The 15,378-nt window shown below is 31.1% G+C and overlaps 2 protein-coding genes across 2 annotated transcripts in view; one reads left to right on the top strand and one right to left on the bottom strand.

Annotated features, from left to right (window-relative positions):
- TkR86C (Tachykinin-like receptor at 86C) overlaps positions 1–15,378 on the top strand; it is a 357,528-nt gene that overhangs the window by 180,016 nt on the left and 162,134 nt on the right. The window lies entirely within an intron of this gene.
- On the bottom strand, positions 7,864–9,687 carry LOC148280657 (ionotropic receptor 21a-like). Its single transcript, XM_088228032.1, has one exon. It carries the CDS (start codon positions 9,685–9,687, stop codon positions 7,864–7,866), a length of 1,824 nt encoding a protein of 607 aa, XP_088084158.1.

The following is a 15,378-nucleotide window of genomic DNA, read 5'->3' as shown; positions in this document are numbered from 1 at the left end:
CGTTACTGCAACTAAAATATATCTATGGCATTATTTGTTGATTTATTTATAAATTATCATTATATTACAAACACAAAATTATAATTTATACAAAGTTGCTTTGACTGCCTAGCTAGGATTATTTACCCCGTTCTAAGACAGTCAAAAAATATAAAAAAACAGTAATCAATATGTAGAATCAGTTATAAAGATAGAGGACAAAGTGAAAAACAAAGTCAAAATGGAGTAAAAACATAGTAAAAAATGTAGTAAAAACACAGCAAAAATGTAGTAAAAACATATTATATTTCCTTAGATTTATCCACAAAATGTCCTAGTGTGATCACGTACAAGTATGCATGTATTTTCTTTAAAGTTAAGTAGAACAAACGATACACGGCTAGGTACGCACCCAACGACCCACAAACTTGCTGCGTCATGTTAGATGTGTCGGGAAAGGGTTTAAAATGGTAGATAAGGTTAAAGGTAGGAATACAAAACACAAAGATAAGTATAAAATAAGGTTGGGTAATTATGTTTATTGTTGTTTTTATGGCTTTGGGTGCCTTATCAACGAGTATACTAAATCCGTCACTTCCGATTTAACTTACGTAGGTACCCTTGTTTTAGTATAATAAAAATCTTAAACATTTTGAGAGAATTATCTTACTTTTGTAAACAATGGTTTCAAGGATTTGTAAGACGTATAATCGGAATCTATTGTTTTTTAATGTATTTTTTACAAAAAACATGAACACTGTTTTTAACTGACCACGTTTTTGTTTATTTATTTATTTTATTTTATCTGGGATTTTTACAACTATTACATGCATAGCTATTACAACAGTACTAAAGCCTTTTAATATTAGAAATCAAACACTGATTTGAGTCAACAACACTTTATTTTGTTTTTACAAATATAAAAACAAAAATTTCGTTTACAACAAAAATTTACAATTATTACGAAATTTTTGTTTTCATATTTTTTATATTTGTAAAAATAAAATAAAGTGTTCAGTAGACTCAAATCAGTGTTTGGTTTCTAAAATTATAAGTTTAAATATGGAGTTCTACAAAATAAACACCAAATCAATCAATAATACTAGAGTCAATTAAAAAAAACCACTGTACATCTAATAATACATAATATATAAGAAAAAGAGTTTACGTAATTGTATGTGTGTGACGTTTGTATTCATGTGTGTGTATGTGAATGTGTGTATGCGTGAATGAATGAGTGAGGGTGTGCATGTGCGTGTGTGAATGAATGAGGGAGATGGTGCGTATGTGTGGGTCCGTAAGTATATATAAAAATATAAAAAGTCCTGTAATTACACGGTAATACTAAAAAAAAGGTATTTTTTTATTTTTTTATTTCCTTTAAATGCTTTTTATTATTTAATTTCAATTTAATTGTTGCTTTATCAATATTTCAACAATTTACAACAATTAATTATTCAGTTTTGAGAACAGCTGTCTGAAAATATTTTTTGGGGTGGTTTGATTTTATTAGGACCGTAAAGATAAACGAACTCAGCAAATTCCTAAATTAAACGGAGGTGATTCGGTTAGCTAGACCCTAAAAAAAAACCCTAAGGCATGCTTCCCTACTTTACGAAAAGCCTAGAGCAGGGGTGCTCAAACGGTCGATCGCGATCGACCAGTCGATTGCGATCGACCGTGCGGAAAGCTAATTTTATTTATTGTGGATAACTTATATAGCGCCATTTTCGTAATAAAATACCTCAAGGGCGCTTTACATCTATATATGCTACGGTACACCCTACCTAGGTAGGTAGGGTGTATCGTGTATGTACGACAACCCTGCATCACACATACTTGCAGCCTCTCAAGTCGATAAGTAAGTCGTAAGTAGTCTAAAAATATTGAGGTAGATCGCCAGCAGTTAAAGTTTGAGCACCCCTGGCCTAGAGAATATTTGAGGACAGCATATGCTCCAATTTGGTAGCGTTTTGCAATATACATATGAATGCAGTATGTACGTAATACGCAGATACTCATATGATGTGCGTACAATTATTTTCTGGTAAGAAGTACATGTCGGAAGTTCAGGAGTGAATCGTCAAAATAAGCGATTATGCACAGCTTACCATTATATTTGACTTTCGATAATTGTTTTATAGTAAATAAGTTTTGACGAAAATAAATAAAATAATTGTCATTTATATTAATCACCACCACCGTTTATATCTTCCTACAAAAAAATATCATTGAGGTACGCCCAGTCCGTTCTCAGTGAATGACAAAACTTGCCGATTACCTCAGCTTATTCCCCATACAAAAAAATACACTATATTTTACATCTTCAACCCAAATCGGCATGTTTAGTACTAAAACAAGCTTGCAGATTACAAATATGATTTGAAGATTCTCTATTTGAAAACTAGTATTTCGAACATTATTTCCGAAGGACTATTTTTCTTTGATAGGATACCTTTGACATGTTATGTATCACATTGGGCATGTGTCGTTCGTAGTGGCCGTTTTTGGCCTTTTTCGTTTTAAAAGACATAGGTCAGTGTTCAGTTTTGACAGTTACTGCTGAATGTAATAATGGTATTTGTTAATAACGTTTTGTACAAGTATTGTATTAAAATAGTGTAGAATAAAACAACGTATATAGTTGTAATAATTGAACGTATTTATGCAGAAAGAAGCCAGCCATGGAAAAGTGAAACCGAGATATGAAATTATGGAATAATCAAAATTACACAATAGTTGGAATGCTTTTGACTTTTAAAAATGATAAACAATGAATACATTATTTTATTTTATATTAAGAACAAGAATCTTATTATGTATTTGACCAGTTTTAATGATTTTCAAAGTACTATGAGATTTTTCAAGTGCTGTGGAATTTTTCTGCAAATTGAGAAATGTTTATTTCCGTGATCGACACCATTTTCAGAAGGTGATTATTAGAGTGTTTAGTATGAAAGCGGTCTGGCTGTTTTTAACAGAACATAGAATTGACCTTACTGCACCCGATTACATCAATATCTCAATTTTTTATGCTTTCTGCATAACTATGTTCAATTGTTGTTTAAGTTGATTTTCACAGAACCACAGAAAAAATAGTTACCTACTATATAACTTACATATTATGTACTTATATTTAGGTACAAATTAATAGTCATTTTTTGTAGATTACCCATAAAGTAAATCACGGCTCGCCACTGCGAGAGTTGCAGTACTAGAGTGCGCAGATACAGTATTATGGCGTTCTGTTATCTCTGTAGATCCCTACGAGGAAAAACCTTGATGTTTTGTTTGTTCGTATTCTAACTCTCTCGTCGTATGTTTTTCCATTATATTTTCAACAAAACATAAATGTTATTTTGCGGTAATATTGTATTTTTCTCAAATGTATCAATACCCTTACTCATGTTACCATAATGATAATTAAAAGTATCACTCATTGATTTCGGTTTATTTATTAAGATGATCAACACTTATGTGTTTCTCTTTTGTGATTTATTTGCTGGAAATACTTTTCGTGTAAGGGAAAAATCAATTTCCCTTAGGAAATTACTGAGCACCAGATTTATAGCAAAGCATACGAAGAAATACATTTTTCCGATAAGTTTATCATACCACACATGTTGCTATTTTTTCTGAAACAATAATTAAGATTCAAAATGTAATGTAAACCTTTGTTTTAATAGTGCATTAGTTCGACAAACAGTATTTTTAAGTACGTAATTATATTTTTTTCTCAAATAACTATTTTCATTTTCAAAAATCGAATTTCTGTAAAATATGAAAAATGTTATAATGAAAATAAAAAAATATAGCGGTTATCGAACGAGAGATTTTTTTGGCAAAGCACAACATGTTATATTGTTTATTTTCAATTTTATTAAACATTTGAAATCACTAGGTGAATTACTCGTACTTTTAGAAAATCATTAAATTGGAGTAAGTGTTATATTGCCCCAATAAAGTCCACGATTACACTAGTATATTGGGGCGTCTAGAAACAATAAAAGCTTGCTTTTTCTGATTTCAGTTGCTTTGATAAGCCTGATGGGATAAAAATATTCAGATTTTTTTACAATTATTTTATCTTGAGTAGCCAACTTTCCGTACAAATTATTGCTTACTAACAGCTAAATTGATAAAAAAGGGTTTAAGGCACGTTTGGTTTTAGTTTTAATTGACTTTTGGTATAGTTTTATCCGTGAAATCAAAATTCTTGTTCAAATCTTGTTCAAAGTAAGCATGCTGTTTTTTTTCTTATTCAGCACGACAACGCTTTCCATTATGTCAACGCACTTTCATTGTCCAGGACACCATTAAAACATGGAAATGAGATCTGATTCCGCACCCGTCATATTTACCAGATCTGGCCCCTTCTGATTATTACTTGTTCTGGTCGATGACCTATGGCTACGCTTGACCAATTTAGTAGAAGTTCAAAATTGGTTGGATGAATGGTTTCGGTCCAAAAACGTATAATTTTATCATTGCGGTATTAGTCTTGACCACTTCACTACGGAGGCCGCCTCATGCTATCTTTAAAAATGAAGTAATAGTTGACAATTTATGATATGTCATCACATTATTTTGCGGTTTTCTTTAAGATGGCAAAATGTGATATGTCAAATGTACCATGTTTTGTCAAGCATTGCTTTATTTTTAAAGATAATATGTAATATCTGTTGAAAGACGGCTAAATATGGTATGTCAGAAATATCTAGTTTTGCTGTTCTTGTTCTAGATGGCTAAATATGATATTTTCGGGATGTCTGGAAACTATCTACTATGCATTGGTACAGTAAAAGCAGGTCATCAGTTTGTTATATGAAGGTAAGATCGGTCTAGGGATACTAAAATATCTTCGTGAAAAGACATATTTTAAAAAACATGTTGTCGCAATACGCTCCATAATACGGTATTCTGTATTTGAACGTGACGTTCCTTCTTATTTTCAACGCAACCGTAACTATCAGCAGATGGTATTCCAATGCACTTTTTGGACCATGTTCACATACAAATCTCTACTATCGCAACGTTGTGTCTATACTCCTTGGAGTAAAGAGCCACGGTACAGTATTTGTCTGAATATATTCATACAATCGTTCAACCTGAAATATTTGTAAATGAGAAAGGATCGATTATAGGAAAGGGATGAAAATAAAATATGGTTAGGTGTGTGTAGTTTGACTTTTCAGCTTAGTGAGGTTAGTTTATAGAACGACAAACGTAATGATAAAGTCTATGTTCTTATTATTTATCTAAAAATATCATTGAATATGTATATCTTAGTATCAACTGATTAACTTGAGACAAATCTCGTATAATTTTAATATTTTACTTTTTTTATGCTTTTTATATCCGTGTGTGAGTTTTGTAGGGTGAGGGGTCATTATTTATTATGATTTGTCCACGGATCTTGGGAGTTACTTGTCTCCCTTTTATTTTTAGATATAAAGTGCTCAAGATTTGCACAAGGATTTGTGAAAAAGGACTTCTTCTTAATGATTCGATTTTAATATTCTGTTTTGTTGCAACAATTTGAGAACAATTTACGAATACTCTTATTATCCTTATCTGAATCGACTCCATGTACTCGTCAATAACTATTCTGGCATAGCTATTATATTTATATATATAATTCCTCTGTACGTGTGATGTCACCGTACTCTTACTATACGGCTAAACCGATTTACGTACAGTTTTCAGAGAAATATAGAACTTTACGCTGTGCGTGTTCGTAGATATTAAAATCTTTAATCGAATATGTAAAAAAAGTTAGGAGCATAAATGTTTTATTCATCGATCTACCAGGGTTGCATTCGAGGAGACTGCATTTGCAAAAAAATGGAGAGGTGTTGTTTTTTTGTGCATTAAAAAAGTTTATTTTTGAATGTTTACAAACAGCATTTGTTTTTTGTGGATCTCAGTCAGATTCTTTCCTTTAATTCCTAATAATCTCTTCCCATTTATTCCTTTCTATTGGATTTTTGGTAACACTAAAATAATATTCAATTCAAAACATTTTTTTAAATCGTATTCCTACATAAGTACAAAACTTTGTTAGTGAGACGACCGGAGTTTAACGTTTGCAAAAAGAATGCCATGTTTAAAAAAATATTTATTTTATGTTTTGGAATTCAACCATAAATAAGTACCAACTAAAATTCAATTTTAATATCATCGATTTTTAGTTTTGGAATTTAATCACAAACAAGTACCTAGATGAAAAGTATTTTTCCAAGATGATAGCAGGCAAGCCAACGTTCGGGCAGGACAACGTCTGTCGGGTCCGCTAGTTTTAAATATAAAGTAGAATTTATTAAAATCAACTCTATTTAATAATTTTAAAGATTTTGAACGGTTATTTTAATTTGTTAGATTATTCGGCTTTAAATGTTTACATAAGTATACTATTGTGTATTTACGTGAATACTTTTTTTGATAATTTTTCTATTTTTTCTATTTTTTTTTATCAAAAATAATTTTATTGCTCTTTTCATTGAATTAACTGATGTTTTTTAAAATTAAAAAAATTATGTGCAAACAATGTTTAATTTTTTTGTTATCGAAAATTTTTGTTTTGTTTTTTATAATCTATAACTAAGCATGTTTTGTATGTGAATCTGCTATGTTATAGTATTTATGTAACATAATGCTTTTCTAATCTTTTTCTTTTTCAAATTTGACATAAAATAATATCTTCTCGTATTTCTGTAAGGTAAAAGGCACTAAGGTGCCGTGTATATTAAAGAATTAATAAATAAAACTGATGTCAAAAAAGATCTTTAAATTTTGGATCCGTATTACAATTTACTAAATTAATCCGAGAATTACTCAAATTCATTATTACTTTTATAAAATGATACACAAATGACAACATATTATATTAAACATAAAAAAACTGTAGTCAAATGCATAATTTTTGGTAACTTTTTATTAAACAAGAATTTTTACGAGGGAATGAGCAGAGTTTTGGACAATATATGGCATGGTTATAAAATATAATATGTTTACCATGTTTTTTATGGTATATTTTGAAGTTTTTACAAACTTTAATGATTAAATAATAAAGAATACAAAATCTGTGTGAAATAGTTGTCTGAGTTCTGAGCGTAAACGAGTCCTTTTGATTCGATAGCTGCCCTCGGGAAAAAATCATGCATAAAGAAATCAAGTAGAAAAATGCCTCGCCTTGTAGTATGGTCGTTGCCGCGTTCGCCTACCATGATTGAAGTTCTTGGAAATGTCAACATGAAATATCAATTAATAAGGTGGTTCTGCACTACAATATTTCAGGTTCCTGGACTGGAACCTGAAGCGTAAGACTTGTCACCTTACTTTCATGTGACAGATTATCAATATACGTTGTATATAATGTACTAATGCGGTATCCTGTGCACCATCAAATGTGGACAGAGGTATGATGATGATGGTGCAAAGAACTCCCTTTGTATGGTGTACAAAAATGTAATTTTTAAACACTTTTTTAAGCCTCGCGTTTTTAAAAATTTGTCCAATACATAAGTTTTTAACCAATTTTTGTTCGAATCTTTGGAAACCAAGTATTTATTAAAATCCTTGGATTATTTTTATTCATTTTTTGATTGATCGTCGATAGCTTTCTTAGTTAGGTTTTACTTTTTTCTTCTTTTTAATGAATTGAATTGACCAAAGATCAATCAAACATTGATGATTTGGGCCAAAATTTAGAATGATGAAGTTTTTTTATCAACAACAAAAGTTTGGAAAATTCGGTTGTTGTTTATTCATGACTTGTAAATAAAATTACGAATCACATTTTAATATTTTTAAACAAAATGCTCTCTATCTCTCGTCACATTAATATGCTTGAAGAATGTTTAATTTTGTGACGTGAATAAGACATCAATTTCTTCGCACGAGTTTTCTCCATTTCTCGCGAAATGATAATAAACAAAACGTGCGCTGAATCACGTCTCTGGTTTTAGAATACGCTTGCAATTTAGAAACCACCTCAAGGCAAAACACAACAGTACTGGTACATAAACCAATTTCCAAAATTAGAAACCCCCCCTGAAGGTGCTCAAGTGATAAACGAATATCGCAGTTCTCATCAATTGCTTCGTTTGTGATAGATTTCCTCCGTACCGCCGCTGTTCTTCTTTTGAACACTATGTCAGAATCGCGCACCCATTTATCAAGTAACCCGTTAGCTTTGATTAATTCAATTTGTCTGTTAATCTTGTCGAGAAAGGGAAAACCTTTTAGAGTCACAAACTCCAGGGGAATAGAAAATACATTATGTTTAAATACATGATACGCGGGATCTCCATTATTGTCGCTGTACTCACTCCTCGTCGCTGTAACATCCTTCAAATGGAGCCTGCTAGCTAATAAAGAAAAATTTTCGTCGTTTACAATCTTTTGTAAAGCTGTTTCCATATTATCCATGGGGATGTATCTTTTTTCTATCAAATTATCGAGCGTTTCGTCGTTTCCTTCGAACAAATCTTTTAACTCGCTTCCTCCTCCGATCTTAAAACCCCTTGCCAGCAGTTCACTCACACTACTGAGCTGAGTTTCGTAACTCGGTTCGGTCAAGACAGTGATCAGTTTTGTCTGATATGCAGTGATCAAAATGACCGAATACAAAGCGAAAAAAATGAAAAATATTCTCAAAGTTTGATATTTCGGTCTACTATACGCCGAGCCTCCGAGATTCATGTACAATATATTAATCGCGCAATGTATCAAAGACGTTTGGTAGAATGATTCGCCACTTATATTCCCTAAAATAAACCAAATAATTACACAAATCACATACACTGCAATAACAGATAACCACATGTTCATTTCGAATATTATCATTAAAGATCTCCATTTTGGTAATTCTTTCGCTCTCGGAACTACCCACGCATACGAATCTTGCAAATAACTGTTACTGGCATAAAAATCATCGTGGATTTCATTATCCGGATATATTCCACCAATAACAAAGTCCGCTTCTTTCTCTAACAGCCTTAGCATCAACCCATCCCACGAAGTATTTCCGTATTTCACTCCCCGAGAAGACGTAGTAAAATTGTGAACGATTCTAAAATTTAGTTTTTCTCCAATCGTGTTTAGAAGGACGCTCTCTATTCCGATGTATTGAATATCAGGGGGGTGAACAAAGGGTGGCATTATTATCGATAACGATTTGAATAAACAGCCCTCTAAATTTGTTGGTACTTTCTCATCAAACAAATTGTTCGCAAATTCAAGTTTACCTTCTGTGCATATGTCGTATACTTCCGCTTGTCCTTCAGCCATATCTGAAAATCTTCCACACCTCCGTGGTGGATCGTATGGATTCCAAGAAAAAGTTTGGAACCTCGCTCTGTCCTTTCCGTCCTGTAAAATAACTACAGGGTACAAGACATAATGAATCCATAAATACTTGAGAATCTTCTCCGAAAATGTTTTAATAGATTTTTGAGAATGAAATTGTTTAGAGCACAGTACCACTACGCCGGCTTTCGGGTTCCAAGAGGCTAAACGTGTTAATTCGAGCATTTTCTTCTCAAATCTTTCAAAAGTATCGACAATTATAATATAGTAATTAGCTTTATCTGCATAAGCCACGTCCTGAGCACCTTCTGACTTAGCCACTACCATTACGGACCACTTAATCAAATTTTGAACTTGGATCATAAATAACCTCTCAATATCAGCTGCAGGAGCTGTCATATTGAATGATTTCGTCACAATAATAAATCCAGGTTGACTTGAAAAATAGTGTGTCGCAATAGACATAAGGCACTTCACTGCGTAATTTGTTACTGTCGGACCTTTCGGATTTAACTGAGGTATTAATTGATAGAATTTATATCCAGGAACGAAGACGATTAAATACAATAAGAACATTAGAAATTTCATAACATTTGTTCATGTCAACAGAGCGTTCAGGCAAACTTAATTTAGTATTTTTACTTTAAATTACACTCTCAACAATCAAAACTGTAAATAAATTCTTGGAACACCAAGGAAAAATAGTTTTAAACTGTTAATACGGCGACACTTGCAGTACATTAATAAATTAATACTCTAAAATATCGTGCTTATAGTTGTTATTCCGTGATCAAATTTATAAAATAATGATACTCATCACGGTGTATTTAATTTATAAAATGTTAGTAAATGCATGATTCCGGTCACGGATTTGAAAAACACGACTTATAATGGCGCATCATATTATAAAACAACGGATGACTACAAAATGTTACAATACTTTTTTGTATCATAGAAAAGACACCATAATGATTAAAATTACTCTTATCAATCAAGTATCACTGTCACGTTATTCCCTTGTCTTATTTATTTATAGGCATTTTTATGGGTAAACTCCTCAACATAATCTCTTCTTTTTCCAATTTTAGCTTAATCCAAATCTTTCCTTATCCTTTACACCATTCCTTAAGCCTTGAGAACGCAATACTTATTTTCGTACATATTTTTTTTTCTTTTATCAATTAGCATATTTACAAAAAATGTTGTACAGCTGTAAAAAACTTCAATTTGATTCATAAATTATAATTATGTGAATTGTTTATAAAGCCTCTGTTTTCCGAATAAATAAATAATAATTATGCCTACGTATGTATGTAATAATTGCTGTTTAATAATGTATAATTTAACTATTTTTTATGTTTGAAGCACTAACTTTGTGAAACATTATTATTTGATATATTAAAGTAAAATAAAATCACTTTGTTTTTATGTACCACTTATACTTTTTATAATTTGACAGCCAACTTGTTTCGGCAATACTATGCCTTCTTCAGGGTTAATTACAAACTAACATAACATCTATAAAATTTTCACAGTGAAGGTAGAGTGGGCGTGACTACGGGGGTAGAGAAGAGAGGAGGTTTGTGTGTGGATTTAGGTAGAGGGAACATATTTAAAATGGGACTATTACTAAGATTTATTTGATTATTAATAATATTTAAATTTTTATTTACAGCCTTTGTAATCTCCAATATTTCAAAATAATCAAGTGCATATCTTTTTTTGTTTGTTTGTAGAATTTTAACGCCATCTTTAAAATTGAATGAGTGTGACTATTTGTTAGGATATGGTCAGCAAACTCAAGAAAATCATTGTTTTTAAGACATCTCATATGTTCTTTAACTCTAGTTTTAAAAGTACGTAATAATTTAATTTAACTTCTCAACCTAGCATAACTCTTGATACACTTATTATATCGTGTAAATTAGCGGCCCCCGTGGTGTAACGGTTAAGACATTTTTGACTCACAAACGGAAAGTTTCGGGTTCAATTCTCAAAACACTAAAAATAATGTGATTTCTACTGCCTGGATGTTTTGTGTTATAATTTAACACTGTGATTGAGCTTCTTGGCTCCCTTTTTATTGTGTAGAAAAGACACCATAACACCAAAGTAAATAGTTTTAATTGTTTCACTATAAAACCACGTACGCTATTACTTTTTTTAATTTTCTTTTATTTAGGAAACATACAGTACAGTTACAAAGTTTAATATTTCACACAATTAGACTTAACTCTAATGGACCAGTGAAGTTTCCATATTATAAAGAAATTATATGTAACGTTAGTTATAGAAGTATAAAAAAGAGAAGGAAAAAGAAAAACATAAATGAAAGTTGTTTAAAAATTAAAATTTAAGTAAAAAAAATATATTTTAAAGTTTGTAGTTTGTTGTGAGTATTTACAAATGGAAATAATATTAAAAATAAAGAAAATTTGTAAGAGAAATTAAAAATTAAGATTTGAAATAAAAAATAAAAAACATGCTCAGATGTAATAATAAAATAAAATAGTAATAACTTTTTTTTAAAAAAAACAGGAAAAACATAAATATACACAAACATATTTTAAGGGATTCAAAGAAACGATGAGAAGAATCTTTAAGTGAAATATAAGACGATAAATTTAAGTCAATTTAAAAAACATCTTCAAAATGACTGACACATATTAAGAGCAACAATATTTTGATTTAAAATACATATATAATATAAGTAATTGAAAGTAGTTTAAAAGTATAAAAACATGCCGATGCAGCAGAGAAAAAAGAAAAAATAACAAGCATGGCAAGTAATCTTAATATGATATATATAGATATCTTATACTTAGTTCTAAGTAAAATACATCAACGAGATTGTGAAAAATATTTTGTTACGACAAATCAATTTACAAAAAAAACATAGTTTATTCAGATATCCGTTGTTGCTACACACAATTTTCGTTGAGTTTTCTGTTATTATGTTAAAATGTTTTTATTTTTACTTGAGAGACCTTTGGTTTATTTAACCATGCAAAAGTAACTCATTTAAACATCGTGATGTAAATTGTACGAACATTCTCGAAATTAAATCCATAGATAAATTGAATTCTTTGATAAATTTATATTTTGGGGAAGATAGTTAATGTTCAAGATCGCATTGAGGTGACAGCTTCATTATAACAATTGAAATTCGATCCATTTTTAGTTCCCGAAATTTTTTCGATCAAGCTTGATCGAGGTCACTTGAATTTTCGTTTCACTTGAATTATAAAAGAAATAATAGTGACAGGATCTCGAAATGCGTTCTCCGTAAACATTTGATCTTCAAACAAACGAAATAATTATCCCAATGGCCAACGAATCTCGTTTGTTGTTTGAAATCTAATATTTCTCACTTTATTTAGGCTAAACCATTTGAAATTACAAAATTTAAATGTTCCAAGCGTTTCTATGGGCTATCAAGTGTCCTTCAATTAAAAAGACCTTTCATTAGTAACTTGAGGTCAATTAAAAAAACGTTTTATAATCGATACCAAATTACTGTTTATAAATAATAAAACAAAAATAATTTATTCATTTCACACTTTAACAAATTTTACCTACGTTCGTTCAAAAAACATGCTATCTTTGATATATAATTTTAGGCACGAATAGAGATTTTATGTAGAAAAGTAAGATAGTATAAGTGTTGGATAAAATATCTGTAATTTGTTGCAACAGAGAGGGAAAACATTTTTGAGAAGAGAATATGGGAGTCTAGGCATTTACAGAGCTAATGACCTGTCATTGGCTGGTTTAAGTGGCCACCTTACACACTGCGTAACATTCACCATTCTGCCTATGTTTAAACATCCATATTTCCTCAACTCTTCCATCTGTTGACTTTTGTGAAGTAAAAGAGCTGAAACCTTTATCAAGTGGTTGAGATTCATCCGGCCGAACCAATTCACCTACTAGGCAACGCTCGAAAACAATTTTCCAATTTTTTATACTTTTTCTTTTACCAGGTAGTTAATTCAACAATATTTTGAGTATGTATAAATGCTTGCAGACTGGCCGGATTTTATTCCTAGGGAGTTGTTCATAATTTCAATTTGTTGCAACAGAGACAGGTCATAAGCCCTTCTCAAAAATGTTTCTCTTTCTGTTGCAATAAATTGAAATATGAAGAACTCTTTTGGGAGAAAATCCAGCGAGTATGCAAGCATTTGGACATACTCAAAACATGGTTGAAAATAGCTGCAACTTGTACTATATCAGAGAAAAAAAAATCGAATTGATTAGAAAAAACTCAAAAATAAGCAAGAGGACGAACCGTAGTAAGGGCTTGGCAAAAAATCAATTAATTTTTTTTCTAGAAATTTTTCATAACCTATACATTTTATAACTGTACGTATAGCTTGCCCACCAAATACCGCACACCGCATCTGAGGACATAAGTCTCCATGGCGGTGCCCACATACACGGAAAATTTGCTCATTGTCAAACGAGAAAAGCTTACAGTAGTAATTAAAATGATAAGTTTAATTACTAAACGGATAATTGAACTTATCATTTTTATAAGGAATGGTGATTTAAAATGTTCATTTCAATCGATTTTTTGGGAATAAGTTTTTCCTTAATCCTCCAAATTTATTTGAGAAATAACTGGGCTAGACGTAAATGATAAACATATTTCTTTGTTTATTAAATTTGCATACAAGCCTTAACGGTAATTTGAACGCTCATTTTTAATTACCCTGAGATTTGCGTAAATATACATATGTTTTATAAGACTTATATTGAACCGCTTTATTTTATCATATTTTATTAAATAAAATAAAGGATATGCACCTATTTATTCCTTTTTGTGATGTAACCGGCGCGGCGTTGCTAATTGCACTTAATTAATGAATATCTCGGTAACATCTTCAAATTGGCGGCCTCCGTGGTGTATTTAATAGTGGTCAAGACGCTTGACTCACACGCGGAAGGTTACGAGTTCGATTCCCGGTAAGAACACAAAAAATAAATGTGATTTTTCTCAAGCTTGGGGTATCTTCTGTGAATGTAATTCACCGCTGTATTGGGCCTCTTGGCCTGTTGTTATGCAAAAAATTAAATACGTAAATATTATTACATACTTTTTGTGTTTTCTTCAAGTAACTCAATAAATAAATAACATAAGAAACAAAAATGTCGTATATTTAGGTGTATTAAATAATTTTAAATTAAATATTTGGCTCATCAAGATCTCCGAAAATGTCAAAATATAGAGTACCCTGACACAAACATACATGAAATGTTCATTTGAGAGAAAGAGATGTTATCTAATTAGATCACTAGCAAGACACGCATTTCATTTTAATATAATGAAAAGAGACAGTGATACCAAGGTGGCCTCCGTGGTGCAGTGGTCAAGACGCTTAACTCACACACGGAAGGTTCCGGGTTCGATTCCCGGTGAGAACACAAATATCAAATGTGGTTTTTCTCAAGCCTGGGTATTCTGTGATGTAATTTACCACTGTAATTGGGCCTCTTGGCCTGTTGTGGTGAAAAAAAAGCGATTATTTCCTAGCCTCAGGTTACCTAAGGTTAACCTAAGGTAGCCTTGAGTAAGCACACATTGCCTCTAGGGAACTTTTCACACAGCATGTTCAATAATCAAAATATATTTTTTTCGTGTTTTACTTAACCAGATATAAAGCTTTATTACACTTTATTATTATTGACAACCCTGAAATTACGTGGAGCATTAGCTTTTATGTTTCGGATAATTACTTTAGACAACTTTAGCATAGACTGTTTCACATTCCAATATACAGGACCAACCTGCCAATGGTTATGCTTGTTGGAAGGGCTATTTCTATGTTGAAGAATATTACTTTGGACATTGACATTTTTCACGTCTCTGAGGGAGTTTTTCGTAACAAGATTCTCTTACTTTTTTAACATATTATTCTCTGGATATTATGTATACTTATGTGTTTTTTTATATAAACCTAATTATTTTAATTATTTCTATATGTATGAATTAAGATATTCCATTTTGTAATGTACATATATATGCACAGCTAGTTTAAAAAGATGACAATGTTAACGTTGAAATTCAACATTAATTATTTACGGTTT

The sequence above is a fragment of the Micrasema longulum genome, unplaced genomic scaffold (genome assembly GCF_059751315.1).
Source record: "Micrasema longulum isolate JH-2025_06_02 unplaced genomic scaffold, ASM5975131v1 h1tg000557l, whole genome shotgun sequence".
NCBI lineage: Eukaryota > Metazoa > Arthropoda > Insecta > Trichoptera > Brachycentridae > Micrasema > Micrasema longulum.
Note: the sequence above shows the minus strand (reverse complement) of the source record. Positions and strands in the feature narration are given on the sequence as shown.